Source organism: Hyla sarda, chromosome 4 (assembly GCF_029499605.1).
Source record: "Hyla sarda isolate aHylSar1 chromosome 4, aHylSar1.hap1, whole genome shotgun sequence".
Lineage (NCBI taxonomy): Eukaryota > Metazoa > Chordata > Amphibia > Anura > Hylidae > Hyla > Hyla sarda.
Window position 1 is genome coordinate 54,939,407 of NC_079192.1, and position 14,868 is coordinate 54,954,274.

Below are 14,868 nucleotides of genomic sequence, written 5' to 3' on the forward strand. Positions count from 1 at the left end.
TCACAAAAAAGTTTTTGGGTTCACTGTACATTTTATGGTAAAATTAGTAGGTTTCATTACAAAGTACAATAATCAAGCCCTCATGGGTCTGGAAAAGGTCACTTTATTTGCTATATTTTGGGCCTGGAAAATATATATAAAAAATGGATTTAAAGAAAACAAAAATAAAATTGGCTTGTCCCTTATGGGTTGTGCAGTTTTGGCCCCTACAATGACTGACAATAAGAGGGTTGGGCGATACAGGGGCTTTAGTATGAAACCTGATTAATGAAGGGTTACATGACTGGTGCTACAGACTCCGGAAACCTCTGCAGGATCCGCGAAATGGAACTAGTGGAATTCCATCAGCCCAGACTTGTAAAGTGCTATGTCATTGGGGGGAGGGGTTGTTCTCTAGAACATTCGGCAATTTAAGTCAGGGCTACACTGCAACTTTTTGTAGTGCTAAAGGGATTGATTTTGTCTGTCCAGCTTCAGTGCATTTGAATTCATTAAGGTAAATGCAATCTTGTGAAATACAGCAGCCACTAAATAGTTAAAAACAATCTTGCAGGTTTAGGCTTCTTTCACACTAGCAAATTACTCCGTTTAGCAAGTTCCGTCCTAAAATCAGCGGTCACCGGCAGTAACCAAATCCTATATGTCCGTTAGAAAATCCCATTATAGTCTATAGGATTTTTCTAATTTCCATTTTAATCCATTATAGGATGTTATTTTGTGACGGAAGATAGTACGGAAGAAAAAAGTTCATGAACTATTTCTCCCGTTACCATCTTCCATCACAAAATAACGTCCGTCATCAATAACGGACTATAATGGATTAAAATGGAAATTAGAAAAATCCCATAGACTATAATGGGATTTTCTAACAGACGTATAGTATTTGGTTACTGCCGGTGACGGCTGATTTTAGGACAACTAGCGACGGAACTTGCTAAATGGAGTAATTTGCTAGTGTGAAAGAAGCCTTAGAAAAAAAAAAAAAAGTCACAGTACAATCCTGGTCTTAACCCCTTAAGGACCGGAGGTTTTTCCGTTTTTGCATTTTCGTTTTTTGCTCCTTGCCTTTAAAAAATCATAACTCTTTCAAATTTACACCTAAAAATCCATATGGCTTATTTTTTGCGCCACCAATTCTACTTTGTAATGACGTCAGTCATTTTGCCCAAAAATCTATGGTGAAGCGGGAAAAAAAAATCATTGTGCAACAAAATTGAAAAAAAAAACGCTGTTTTGTAACTTTTGGGGGCTTCCGTTTCTACGCAGTGCATATTTCGGTAAAAATGACACCTTATCTTTATTCTGTAGGTCCATACGGTTAAAATGATACCCTACTTATATAGGTTTGATTTTGTCGTACTTCTGGAAAAAATCATAACTACATGCAGGAAAATTAATACGTTTAATATTGTCATCTTCTGACCCCTATAACTTTTTTATTTTTCCGTGTATGGGGCGGTATGAGGGCTCATTTTTTGCGCCGTGATCTGAAGTTTTTAACGGTACAATTTTTGCATTGATAGGACTTATTGATCACTTTTTATTCATTTTTAAATGATATAAAAAGTGACCAAAAATGCACTATTTTGGACTTTGGAATTTTTTTGCGCGCACGCCATTGACCGAGCGGTTTAATTAATGATATATTTTTAAAATTCGGACATTTCCGAACGCGGTGATACCCCATATGTTTATTTTTATTTACACTGTTTTTTTTTTTATTGGAAAAGGGGGGTGATTCAAACTTTTAATAGGGGAGGAGTTAAATGATCTTTATTCACTTTTTTTTTTCACTTTTTTTTTGCAGTGTTATAGGTCCCATAGGGACCTATAACACTGCACACTGATCATTGTTATCCCATAGGGACCTATAACACTGCACACACTGATCTTCTATGTTGATCACTGGTTTCTCATAAGAAACCAGTGATCAACGATTCTGCCGCATGACTGCTCATGCCTGGATCTCAGGCACTGAGCAGTCATTCGGCGATCGGACAGCGAGGAGGCAGGTAGGGGCCCTCCCGCTGTCCTGTCAGCTGTTCGGGATGCCGCGATTAGCCGCGGCTATCCCGAACAGCCCGACTGAGCTAGTCGGGAACTTTCACTTTCAGCCGCGCGGCTCAGCTCTGAGCGCGCGGCTAAAGGGTTAATAGCGCGCGGCGCCGCGATCGGCGCTGCACGCTATTAGAGGCGGGTCCCGGCTTCACTATGACGCCGGGCCCGCCATGATATGACGCGGGGTTACTGTGTAACCCCGCGTTATATCAGAAGCGCAGGACCAAGGACGTACCGGTACGTCCTTGGTCCTTAAGGGGTTAAAGGGGTACTCCGGTGAAATTATTATTATTATTATTTTTTTTTTTTAAATCAACTGGTGCCAGAAAGTTAACAGATTTGTAAATTACTTCTATTAAAAAATCTCAATCCTTCCTGTACTTATTAGCTGCTTACTATTACAGTGGAAATTATTTTCCGTTTGAAACAGCTGTCTGCTGACATTACGAGCACAGTGCTCTCTGCTGACATTACGAGCACAGTGCTCTCTGCTGACATCTGTCAATTTTTAGGAACTGTCCAGGGTAAAAGGAAATCCCCATAGCAAACATATGCTGTTCTGGACAGTTCCTAAAATGGACAGAGATGTCAGCAGAGAGCTCTGTGTTTCAAAAAGAAAAGAATTTCCGCTGTAGTATTCAGCAGCTAATAAGTACTGGAAGAATTAAGATTTTTTAATAGAAGTAATGTACAAATATGTTTAACTTTCTGGCACCAGTTGATTTAAAAGAAAAAAGGTTTTCACCGGAGTACCCCTTTGTATCCAGTTTGTTGTCTTGCCAGGATCAGGTTACAAATGGCTCTGCTGCTCGCAATGTCGGAGGCTTTGTCCCGCATACTTCATTGCAGAAGTTTAATTAAAAAAGGGCTGCATTCACAAAAATACAGAAAAAAAAATATGCATGGGCCATTAGGGAATAAATATAAAAACCTACAGATCAAAATCACAGCCAACGTGAATGGGGCCCAAGTGCAATACCAAGTGCTTGGAGGGCATTGAGAACTTAGCCAGAGATGGGGGAAATGAAAGAAAACATGCGCACAAAAAAAATACTGAAAAGTTGTCAAAGTTTATTGAATCTACAGTAAAACCAGCATATAAAAAACACTGCCCATTGGCACCTTCAAAAATATAAACTTACAGGAGACATCACATTGTCTAGATCTCCCACCCGTGGCAAAAAGAACATGTGTAGAAGTAGAATAGAGTTAGGTTGTGGCGCGAGATGAGCGAACTTACAGTAAATTCGATTCGTCACAAACTTCTCGGCTCGGCAGTTGATGACTTATCCTGCATAAATTAGTTCAGCTTTCCGGTGCTCCCGTGGGCTGGAAAAGGTGGATGCAGTCCTAGGAGACTCTTTCCTAGGAATGTATCCACCTTTTCCAGCCCACCGGAGCACCTGAAAGCTGAACTAATTTACGCAGGATAAGTCATCAACTGCCGAGCCGAGAAGTTTGTGACGAATCTAATTTACTGCAAGTTCGCTCATCTCTAGTTGTGGCCAAATGCATTTCACCCCAGTGATAACCATAGTACAGCGTTTCCCAACCAGCGTGCCTCCAGCTGTTGCAAAACTACAACTCCCAGCATGCCCGGACAGCCGTAGGCTGTCCGGGCATGCTGGGAGTTGTAGTTTTGCAACAGCTGGAGGCACGCTGGTTGGGAAAAACTGCCATAGTATGAGACAACAGGTTAATACCTCAAGGATCGTTGACCCTACTAGAACTTTAGACTGTTGACGTGTTCCATTTATAACAAGTGTTGAGACCATTTTACACTGGCCAATGTGTACACAGTGACATTTACGTGCAGCCCTTCAGCACAAATCATAGTCAGCCATCAGCCTGGGGCCGATAAGGATTTAAAGAGGTTATCCAGGAATAGAAAGAAAAAAAAACAATTTCTTTAAAAAACCATTCCCAGTCTGTCTCCAGGTTGGGTGCGATTCTGCAGCTCAGTTCCATTGAAGTGAATGGAGCCAAGTTGTAATACCACACCCAACCTGGAGACAGACATGGAGCCGTTTTTTTTGAAAAGAAATAAGCTTTGGATTAACCCCTTTAAATTGCCAGCAAGAGGTGATGGAGCCAGTATTCCGACCAATGCCCATTCAGCCAGTGTAAAGGGCCTTTAGCAACCCTTGTGGTTTAGTAGTACAGCTCAGACGCGAGGAATGAAGCCTTCGCAGTCACTTTACACACTTGCTGGATTCCTGGAAGTTAAAGCTCCCAGCGAACCAGATTACATGCATATAAATAGCACAATACTGCCTGGTAACCACAAACACTCCACCTATGGTAGAACTCTGGCATCTATTCTACAACCATATCTGGAGAACGTTTCAATGTCCCGGGCATCCTCTTGATCTACAAAAGGGAGGGCGTTCGACAGGCTTTTGTTCCAGCGGACCAGCACTTTCACAGTCTCCGGTTTCCGATCGCTCGGTTTCACCAATAGGCGATGTGTGTATGCCGGCGGAGTTGTTCTGCCTCCTTGATCAAGATGTAATTCTTCCCTGTGTTATTATCCCAGTATTCGGTGCCCTGGCAGCAAAAACAAATGCAGAATTCAGCTCGCCGGGTGCCTGGAGGTAGCGGAAGTCTGAAAGAGAAGGTGTCCGTCTCCCCTCCCCCATAGGGATCCCGGAGATACGAGCACGGGAGGTCGTAGTGATTTTTCCAGTTGTCATAGGTGACCCGAAGAGTTACCCGTTTCTCAAAGCCAATATTGCGCACCCGCACCGTACCGGCCACCGCCGCTCCCTGGATGGCGCATTGCTCCAGACAAACCTGCTGCTGCGTCAGCCTTGCGCGGAAACCAGAGTAGTTGTGAGTTGGAGGCTGAAATTCCAGCGTGTACGTAGGGACGGATAGAGGACGCAGAGCTCTGAGTGACGCCAAGGCGAGCGCCAGGGGATCTTCGTCAAAGAGCGAGTGAGAGAAGTGCCGTACCGAGGTGAGGGCCAGTCCGAGAGCGTCGGCAAAGACGACACCCTTTTTTCGTGGTTCCGCGGGGCGAGGAGTCGGAGCAAGACAAGGTCGGAGTGACTTTGCTGTAGGAAGCCGGAATTGGTGTGGAGGAGGGGGGCTGAGACACAAGCACATGGAGAAGTCACCAGGCATCGTGAAGGTAGACGTGAGAAACCCTAGGACAAAAGACGGACATGTTACCATTACTTGTCTGAAAACCCCCTAAACTAGAGAAAATAAGCCAAGAGATGATGATTTTGGATCTGTAAATCCTTATTTTATGACCTACTGGAATGTTCTTATGGGTTGTGCACCGCATGGAGATTCATGGAGGGGACTCCTAATCTTTGTAATACATCAGAGGGGACTCCTAGGGGTCCATCCGCACATACAAACTAATCACTGGGAAATGCAAACAAGTATTAAGAAAAAGGGCATCTTGTGCCATTTACGACCCTTTAATGTTAGGAAACCTTATGGTAACTGATCAGGTCATGCTGGGAGTTGTAGTTTGACAGCCCCAGAGCCACATAATGCAGAACCTTGCAATAAGGCAGTACTCACCATCCCATGGCTCTCCATGTAAAAACTACAACTCCCAGCATGCCCTGACAGCCAGAGACTGGAGAACAATGCTATGAGACCATACTTCCAAACCAGTTGCCAAACTACAACTCCCAGCATGCACCATCCGCCATTGCCTGGTAGTTTAGCAACAGCTCAAGTGCCCCACAATGGGAAACCTTGTTATAAGGCAGCGCTCCCCATTCCATGCCAAAACTACAACTCCCAGCATGCACCGACCACCATTGCCTACCAGGTCATGGTGGGAGTTGTAGTTTAGCAACAGCTCGAGTGCCCCAACGGGAAACCTTATAAGGCACTGCACTCCATTCCATGCCAAAACTACAACTCCCAGCAGCCAAAGACTGGGGATCAGTATACAAGACCATGCTTCTCGAACAATGGGCACACTACAACTCCTAGCATGCACTGAGCTTTTTGCTATGAAGCTATGCTGGGAGTTATAGTTTAGCATCAGCTCGAGAGCTACACAGTGGAACCTTGTTATAAGAGACTATGTTCCCCATTTCATTGCTACCACTACAACTCCCAGCATGTCCTGACTACAAAAGGCTGGGGAACACAGCTTTAAGATCATTGTTTAAAGCCAAAGGCTCCATGGCTGCTGCAAAACTACAACTCCTATCATGCATTGATTGCCATACTTTAGGGTAAGCAGTCAAACAATGCTGACCCATATGATTCATCCATGAATACCACCCTAACTGATGCAAAACTACAACTCCCAGCATGCATTTCACCCCGGTGATAACCATAGTAATGTTTCCCAACCAGTCTGCCTCCAGCTGTTGCAAAACTACAACTCCCAGCATGCCCGGACAGCCGAAGGCTGTCCGGGCATGCTGGGAGTTGTAGTTTAACAACAGCTGGAGGCACCCTGGTTGGGAAAAACTCACCTATAGTATGTAAGGACAGAGACAACTCACCTATTGATAGAGAAGATAGGAGTGTCTTTGTGATCGCGGTAGTGGGGCTGCGGTGAGGAGCGGTTTGCTGTGGGCAGGGGTTTGTATACCGGAGGGAGAGACGGATGTTCCGGGGGCAATAAATTACAATAAAATAAACATAATACGTGCAAACAGCAGCAGCTCCCCTTCCTCTCCCACCGGCGCCCTGCGCCAAGTAACCCAATAAGACTCGATTCACCGGCTAAAGGCTCTCTGTTGTATCACGTGATCTGGTGGCCTGCAACCAATCACAACAGACTCGCTCATTTCATCAGCCAATGAGAAGCGGGACGGGTGGTAAAGGGGCGGGGCTTCCAGAGAGCAGGCAGCTGGACTCCAGGAGGTATCACGCCGCGGGCTGACGTCACCGGAGTGATCTTCACGTGTCCGCCCGGTGTGATCTCTGCTGCCAGTAATCTCCGCCAGCCGGGGCGATCATTCATCACACATCCCCGCAGGGCACGAATCTCTAGGGAGGCTTCGGAGAAACTTTTATTTTTTTTCCCCAACTTTTTAGGGTCAATTCACACCCTGCGGATTTTTTATTTTTTTTTGCAGAAAGTGAATAGCACGTGCATGTTTTTTTTTTCGTGCTCTGTTCAGATACTGTCACCTTCATCTGTTGCAAAACTACAACTCCCAGCATGTTGGATGTCCAGGCATGCTGGTTGTTGTAGTTTTGCAACACCTGGAGGTCCGCAGATTGGAAACCACTGGTAGATGAGTGGGATGGTTACAGATATTTCTGTGAACTCTTCCCTACAGAATTGCAAGCCAGAGTCCGCCTTGCATCATCGCACTCCCATCGGCTTCAATAGGTTTTCCTCTGCTGGTTTTCTGCAGTGGAATTTCTGCGGCAGACCTAATTGAGGTCAATGTTTTGGCTGCTAAGATTCCACTGTGGAAAATCTGCAGCAGGAAACTTGCAGGTAATCCCACCTTTGTGAATGTACTCCTAGGGTGCGTTCACATGTGAGTATTTTTGCTGCAGATCTTGTTGCTGCAGATTTTGCTGCCCATTGACTTTAAAGGGAACCAATCATCAGATTTTACCCTATATAACGCTTGGCAAAGCATTATATAGGGTAAAATCTTTATTTTCGCCATTCCCGGGGGACGCTGCTGCCCCCAGGGATGGTGAAGATATGAAGTTATAAACTAGTCACCGCTGCCGCCGTAAGTAGTCACCTGGGCGGGGAGCTCTTCTCACCTACTCCCGTTCTTCGGCCGGGAGCGACGCCCCCTCCACTTGATTGATGGGCCGCGTCATCGCTCTGCTCCGTCTGTTCAGTGAGCGGAACAATGACGCGGCCCATCAATCAAGCGGAGGGGGCGTCGCTCCCGGCCGAAGAACGGGAGTAGGTGAGAAGAGCTCCCCGCCCAGGTGACTACTTACGGCGGCGGCGGTGACTAGTTTATAACTTCATATCTTCACCATCCCTGGGGGCAGCAGCGTCCCCCGGGAATGGCGAAAATAAAGATTTTACCCTATATAATGCTTTGCCAAGCGTTATATAGGGTAAAATCTGATGATTGGTTCCCTTTAAAGTCAATGGGCAGCAAAATTTGCAGAAGCAAATCTGCAGCAGATCTGCAGCAAAAATGCGCATGTGTGAATGCATGTACTCTGAGCTAGGTCAAGAGCTGCCACGATGTGCGAGTATACTGCGCATGTGCGCAGCGACTCGCACAGTGTGTCTGCTCGTAGCGGTGGATTGCCGCTCCGAGAAGGCACATGTAAAGGCAACATACAGAGGTCCTTCAGCGGCGGATCCGCAGTGAAATACGCACGGAAAATCCGCTCGTCTGAACGTACCCTTAAGCTAAGTTCACACACTGATATGTCCGTGTGGAGAATCTCCGTGCGGACACTGGGGCGCAGGACGGCGCTAAGACCGCATGGGAATGTGCCATCTCATAGACGGCTATGTATTCCGTACAGTCTCCGCACAAAGAATAAACATGTTCATTCTTTGTGCGGACACGGAAAATGGAATTTCTGTGCTGGAAACATCTGACAAGGAAATTCCACCGTGTGCACAGAGGAGCAGAATCTTGTTGAATTCAATTGCAGAATCTCTCAGAAATTCCGACGTGTGAACGTGGCCTTAGTGTGAATGGATTTTCTATTTACCTGTTCGTTCTTTTGGCAGAAATCCGCACTGACGGCATTTCCGTCAATGGTGACAATGCAAGGGATCTCGGCGACAGCTCCTGGAATATAATGTCTACAAGGTCACATTCTACTACAGGGACACAGTTTTCTTCATTACAAAGCATATTATGCCAGTGACCCAGTCTCAGGAATCAGAGATCTTTCTGTGTGGATATTCTGGACGTGTGAACATAGCCCTACAGTCATTCCTCCATAGGGATGTATGGTCCTGATCCAACCCAGGACCCTATTAGTTTGTCATTGGATCAACAGCAAATAATCCCAATGTCATAGGGGGAGATTTATCAAAACCTGTGCAGAGGAAATGTTGCCCATAGCAACCAATCAGATCGCTTCTTTCATTTTTCACAGGCCTTTCTAAAAATGAAAGAAGGGATCTGATTGGTTGCTATGGGCAACTGGACAACATTTCCTCTGGACAGGTTTTGATAAATCTCCCGCATGGAGCCTATACTCGCTGTTCAAAAATGTTCTAGTAGAATCCCTGTGGAGACAGACCCTAAGGAACATGTTGCTATTACACAAACACCGGATGGTATCTGTAATGATAAGATAATTGTACACAGACGTAATTCCCTGAGATACAATAAGGACATAGGTCTGATCCTAGAAGACAAGTATAAAGGGACTCATTGACCCCCAGTTAACTGCAGCAAAAAACATGCAAAATTCTATACATGAAAGTGTCAGTAAATAATCCCCAGAGAGCTATGGAAGGGTCAGCGCTGGTAAAAATACCCATCATTGTCATACAGGATGACCCGTCATGGCAGCCAGACAGCTGTCATATAATGTCTCCTGCCCGGGAAGCCTCACTCACAGCACCAGGGTGAAAAGATGTGGCAATTTTGTGTGTGTGTGTGTGTATATATATATATATATATATATATATATATATATATATATATATATATGGGGATATTTATCAAAGTTGTCTATGTCTCGCATAAATATAGACCAAACTACAGAGGGTTAGTCTGGTCTATTGTGCGCCCAATTTATCAAATGGCGCACGGCTCTTGATAAATTCTGTGCACAGACTTCGGGATCTATGCTTTAGAATGTATTTAAACCTGCTCTAGCATGGTCTGACATTTCGGCGAACTTTCAGCCGATGCGACTTGTCGCTGAAAAAAGCTTTTGATGAATTCAGCACGAATGTATTTTCCAATGCTTTTCTAAAATAGACTAGAATGCATCATGTTCTGAAAATCCTCTAGAGCAAAAGTTGCAGAAAAGTCGCACATATTTAGACTGCGACTTTCTGTGCGACAAATTTAGACAGGAAAAACCAGTCTAAATCTTTGATAAATCTCCCCCATAATCTCCAAGATTTCGGTGTAAATTGCACAAAAATGGCCGAGTTTACAATCTCATTTTTTGTGCCAAGCTCTAAAGCAGTGTTTCCCAACCAGGGGTGTCTCCAGCTGTTGCAAAGCTACAACTCCCAGCATGTTGGACTATATACAGTAACCCCCCGACATGCGATGGCCCCGACATATGATCAAATCGACATACGATGGCCTCTCAAAATGCTTAAGCTGCTGTCGGATAGCAGTTTAAGCATCCCGGACAGGTTCACTTACCTATCCCCGTTGCTCCGGGTCCACTTCGCGATCCTCCAGCGTCTTCTGCATCTTCTCCAGGGTCCGGGCCTCACTTTCCGGCATCGTTATTATGTTGTGCGCACGCCGTGCGTAATAACGTCACCAGAAAGCGAGGCCCGGACACCGGAGAAGATGCGGAAGAAGCCGGAGCATCCCGAAGAAGATGCTGGGGCAGCAGGACAGCATCGGGAGCCCCTGGGACAGCATCGGGAGCCCCTGGGACAGCATCGGGGGTGGTGAGGACGCGCTCCGGAGCGGAGGGGACAGGTGAGTATTAAATGCACTTTTTACATTGCACGAATCCCTCAACATACGATGGATTCGACAAACGATGGGTCGTCTGGAACGAATTACCATCGTATGTTGAGGGACCACTGTAGTAGTATATAGTATAGGTCAGTGTTTCCCAACCAAGGGTGCCTCCAGCTATTGCAAAACTACAACTCCCAGCATGTTAGACTATATAGTAGTATATAGTATAGGTCAGTGTTTTCTAACCAGGGGTGCCTCCAGCTGTTGCAAAACTACAACTCCCAGCATGTTAGACTATATAGTAGTATATAGTATAGGTCAGTGTTTCCCAACCAGAGGTGCCTCCAGCTGTTGCAAACGACAACTCCCAGCATGTTGGACTATATAGTAGTATATAGTATAGGTCAGTGTTTCCCAACCAGGGGTGCCTCCAGCTGATGCACAACTACAACTACCAACATGTTGGTCTATATAGTGGTATATAGTGTAGGTCAGTGTTTCCCAACCAGGGGTGCCTCCAGCTGTTGCAAAACTTCAACTCCCAGCATGTTGGACTATATAGTAGTATACAGTAACCCCCCGACCTACGATGGGCCCGACATATGATAAAATCGACATACGATGCTTTTATATGTCGGGGCCATCGCATTAACTGCTATCCGACAGCGCAAAATGCTTAAGCTGCTGTCGGATAGCAGTTTAAGCATCCCGGGCAGGTTCGCTTACCTAGTCCCGCTGCTCCGGGTCCACTTCGCGATCCTCCGGTGTCTTGCGCATCTTCTCCAGGGTCCGGGCCTCGCTTTCCGGCGTCGTTATTACGTCACTACGCACGCCGCGCCGGCGCAGCAGCATAATAACGTCACCAGAAAGCGAGGCCCGGACCCTGCAGAAGATGTGGAAGAAGCCGGAGGATCGCGAAGAAGACCAGCGGGACAGCATCGGGAGCCCCTGGGACAGCATCGGGAGCGGTGAGGACCTTGTCCGGAGCGACGGGGACAGGTGAGTACAGCTTCCTATACTTTACATTGCACGGATCCCTCAACATACGATGGATTCAACAAACGATGGGTCGTTTGGAACGAATTACCATCGTATGTTGAGGGACCACTGTATAGTATAGGTCAGTGTTTCCCAACCAGGGGTGCCTCCAGCTGTTGAAAACGACAACTCCCAGCATGTTGGACTATATAGTAGTATATAGTATAGGTCAGTGTTTTCCAACCAGGGGTGCCTCCAGCTGTTGCAAAACTACAACTCCCAGCATGCCCAGACAGCCTAATGTATCCAAGTGGAGAAAAATAAGACAATAAACAAAGCATGTGCAAAAGTCTGAACATCCTCTCTGTGTAGACCTGTGTTTCCCAACCTGGGTGCCTCCATCTGTTGCAAAACTACAACTCCCAGCATGCCCGGACAGCCAAAGGCTGTCCGGGCATGCTGGGAGTTGTAGTTTTGCAACAGATGGAGGCACCCAGGTTGGGAGACACTGGCCTATAGAAATAAAAAGCAATACGTTTTCTGCAGCTGATGTTTCATAGTAGTAAATCCTTTTTCCAGAAGCCCCACACTTCTGAACGGTACATTTACTGGAATCATAACCCCCCATAGGGGCTATTAGCACTATTAGGCAGACTTCACACCCTGTGGCTTGGGGATGAAGGAGCAGGCAATGGCGTCTTTTGTTTTGTTACTTATTGAAGTAGATAGGAAGGAAATGGATCCACCTTGAGACGTGAGAGGAAGGATCTAAAATTGCTCAGAGTCCTTCTCAAACAATGTGGGACCAAGACTATAGTTTTAGCAATGGACCAGGCGTCTAGTAACACAATACACAGCTATGGTCTCCTGGGGTCTGCACACTTCTAGAAGGCTTATTCAGCTCGTATCCATTTAGCTCAATAGTGATTAATAGGGATCACTGGATTTGGAGAGCAGGCTGTAGGTATAAGCCTATGTAGCAGCCTCGGTCATTCATGTGTAAAGCACCGTGTTACGGGCCCTAGCGCACAACAAAGCACACAATGACCGGCCGCCTTATGGAGCATCTGCACAATAGGCCCCAAACGCTTAGGGTCCAGGTTTACATGCGTTATGAGAATCTGTAAAGCATAGAGGAAAACAGGAAAGTATGAGGAGACATTGCTGATGGTACCTACAGTAGACGTGACACCATGTTAGTAAAGCTCTGGCCCCCATTTGACCAGAGTTGTTCCAGCATTTACATACAACAGTGCTAAATCCTGTGCTCCTCAGGGTTCCCAGCACAGCTGTTTCAATACAAGCCGCCCATTGTCACACGCTGAGGGCAATAAATAATGGCAGGGGTTGGGAAATGAGGGGCTTTCTCTGGTGACAAAGCTAAATTCCCACCAACCGAATAACTAGCGCTGCACCCTGGGAAACCACTTACGCCACATCGTGTATATTACTTGTTTTTACAAGATGGCCAGGGGACAGAGAAGGGACTCGAGATCCAGAGAGAAGAGGCAACGCTTGAGGTAATATAGGCTTCACAATCACATGCCATGTGCAGATCCAGCTCCTTTTTGTATGAAAGATCTTAAGATTGAGGGAATGATGAAGACGTCATTGAGAAGCCTAAGACCCGAACACAATTCTGGAGAAACACAGGTTTTTCACTTCTTTCTAAGGGTGCTTTCACACTACGACTGTAGTGTACGGTTGCTGGATCCGGTTGGGAAGGGCGAAAACCGGCCGCTCCCGTATCCCAGCCGCATCCGGCCCGAACCCCATTAATTTCAATGAGCCGACCAGAGTCAAACGCCGACTCCGGTTGTCTCATTTTTGCCCCGTATACAGTTTTCTGACCGGACCTAAAACAGTCAGCGTTTGACTCCGGTCGGCTCATTGAAATGAATGGGGTTCGGGCCGGATCCGTCTGGGATACGGGAGCTGACGGTTTTCGCCCCTCCCAACCGGATCCAGCAACCATACACTACAATCGTAGTGTGAAAGCACCCTAAGAGCCGAGGAACGTGCTCTCGAATCACCCAAAGTGCAAGAAAAAGTGCAAACATGTAACACTAAAAAAACGTGCACAAACGATACAGCCTATCGCAAGCCCTTCTCCGATAGGAGAGAGGCCCCCAACAAACCTTACCCTTTGCCTCCAGACCAAAAGGTACCTGCGAGGTTCCAGGTTAGATGTCCCTTTTTGCCGAAGCTATTAACGGACCACAAACGCTCCCGTCATCCCCCTTGGCGTTAGCCAAGGTATCTGCCCGCAGAGCTGATAGCAGTCGGTACCCTGCCCATGCAGGAGTACCCGGAGTTTTTGCAGGGAGGTGAGGAACCTGATGGCCACACATAACCCCCCTAGACGGCCAGGAGGGACACCAAGAAGGGCTACTGCATCCTAACAATCCTGTGGACACACAACACGCAAAAAGTGACACAATGACAAAAAGAAAGAAATAAGTGAATGTGTGCAGATATACTGCACAGACATCCGGCCGGATCTATAAAAATGTCTCTGATCCTAGCCAGAAGGCCGGAAATCAAGAGGTGAGTGCCACAAGGTGAAACACGGGTTTCTTTTTTTTTTATCTAAAGCCGAGGAATGTGCTCTCGATTCACCCAAAGTGCAAGAAAAAGTGCAAACGTGTTACACTAAAAAAACGTGCACAAAGGATGCGGTCTATGGCAAGCCCTTCTCCGATAGGAGAGAGGCCCCCCAACAAACCTTACCCTTCGCCTCCGGACCAAAAGGCACCTGAAAGGTTCCAGGTTCGATGTCCCTTTTCGCCGAAGCTACTAGGGGACCACAAATGCTCCCGGCATCCCCCTTGGCGTTAGCCAAGGTATCTGCCCGCAGAGCCGATATCGGTAGGTACCCTGCCAAAGCAGGAATACCCGGGGAGTTTGCAGGGAGGTGCGGAACCTAATGGCCACACACACCTCCCCTAGACCGCCAGGAGGGACACCCAGAAGGGCTACCGCATCCTGACAAATCCTGTGAACACACAACACGCAAAAAGTGACACAGTGAGACAAAAAGAAATAAATAAGTGAATGTGTGCAGATATACTGCCTGGACATCAGGCAGGATCTATAAAAATTTCTCTGATCCTAGCCAGAAGGCCGGGAATCAAGGGGTGAGTGCCACAAGGTGAAGAGATTATGGTGCCCGTGCTTCAACTCAGTGAGTCTATTCTCCCAGTGAGTTTTGGCACCTCGGGGTCACCACTCCCTGAGGCACAAAAGTACCTCGGCTCTAGACCCTCTCAGCCTCATGGCGAGACCTGGAGGG

At 46.7% G+C, this 14,868-nt stretch overlaps 1 protein-coding gene across 1 annotated transcript; it reads right to left on the minus strand.

Annotated features, from left to right (window-relative positions):
* Positions 1–3,705: 3,705 nt before the first annotated feature.
* On the minus strand, positions 3,706–6,785 carry LOC130367952 (protein phosphatase 1 regulatory subunit 3C-like). The gene is made up of 2 exons (XM_056571010.1): positions 6,543–6,785; positions 3,706–5,207 (listed from the first exon to the last, which is right to left on the minus strand). The coding sequence occupies exon 2, from the start codon at positions 5,182–5,184 to the stop codon at positions 4,510–4,512; it is 675 nt and encodes a 224-aa protein (XP_056426985.1). The 5' UTR covers positions 5,185–5,207; positions 6,543–6,785; the 3' UTR covers positions 3,706–4,509.
* Between the last annotated feature and the right edge of the window lie 8,083 nt (positions 6,786–14,868).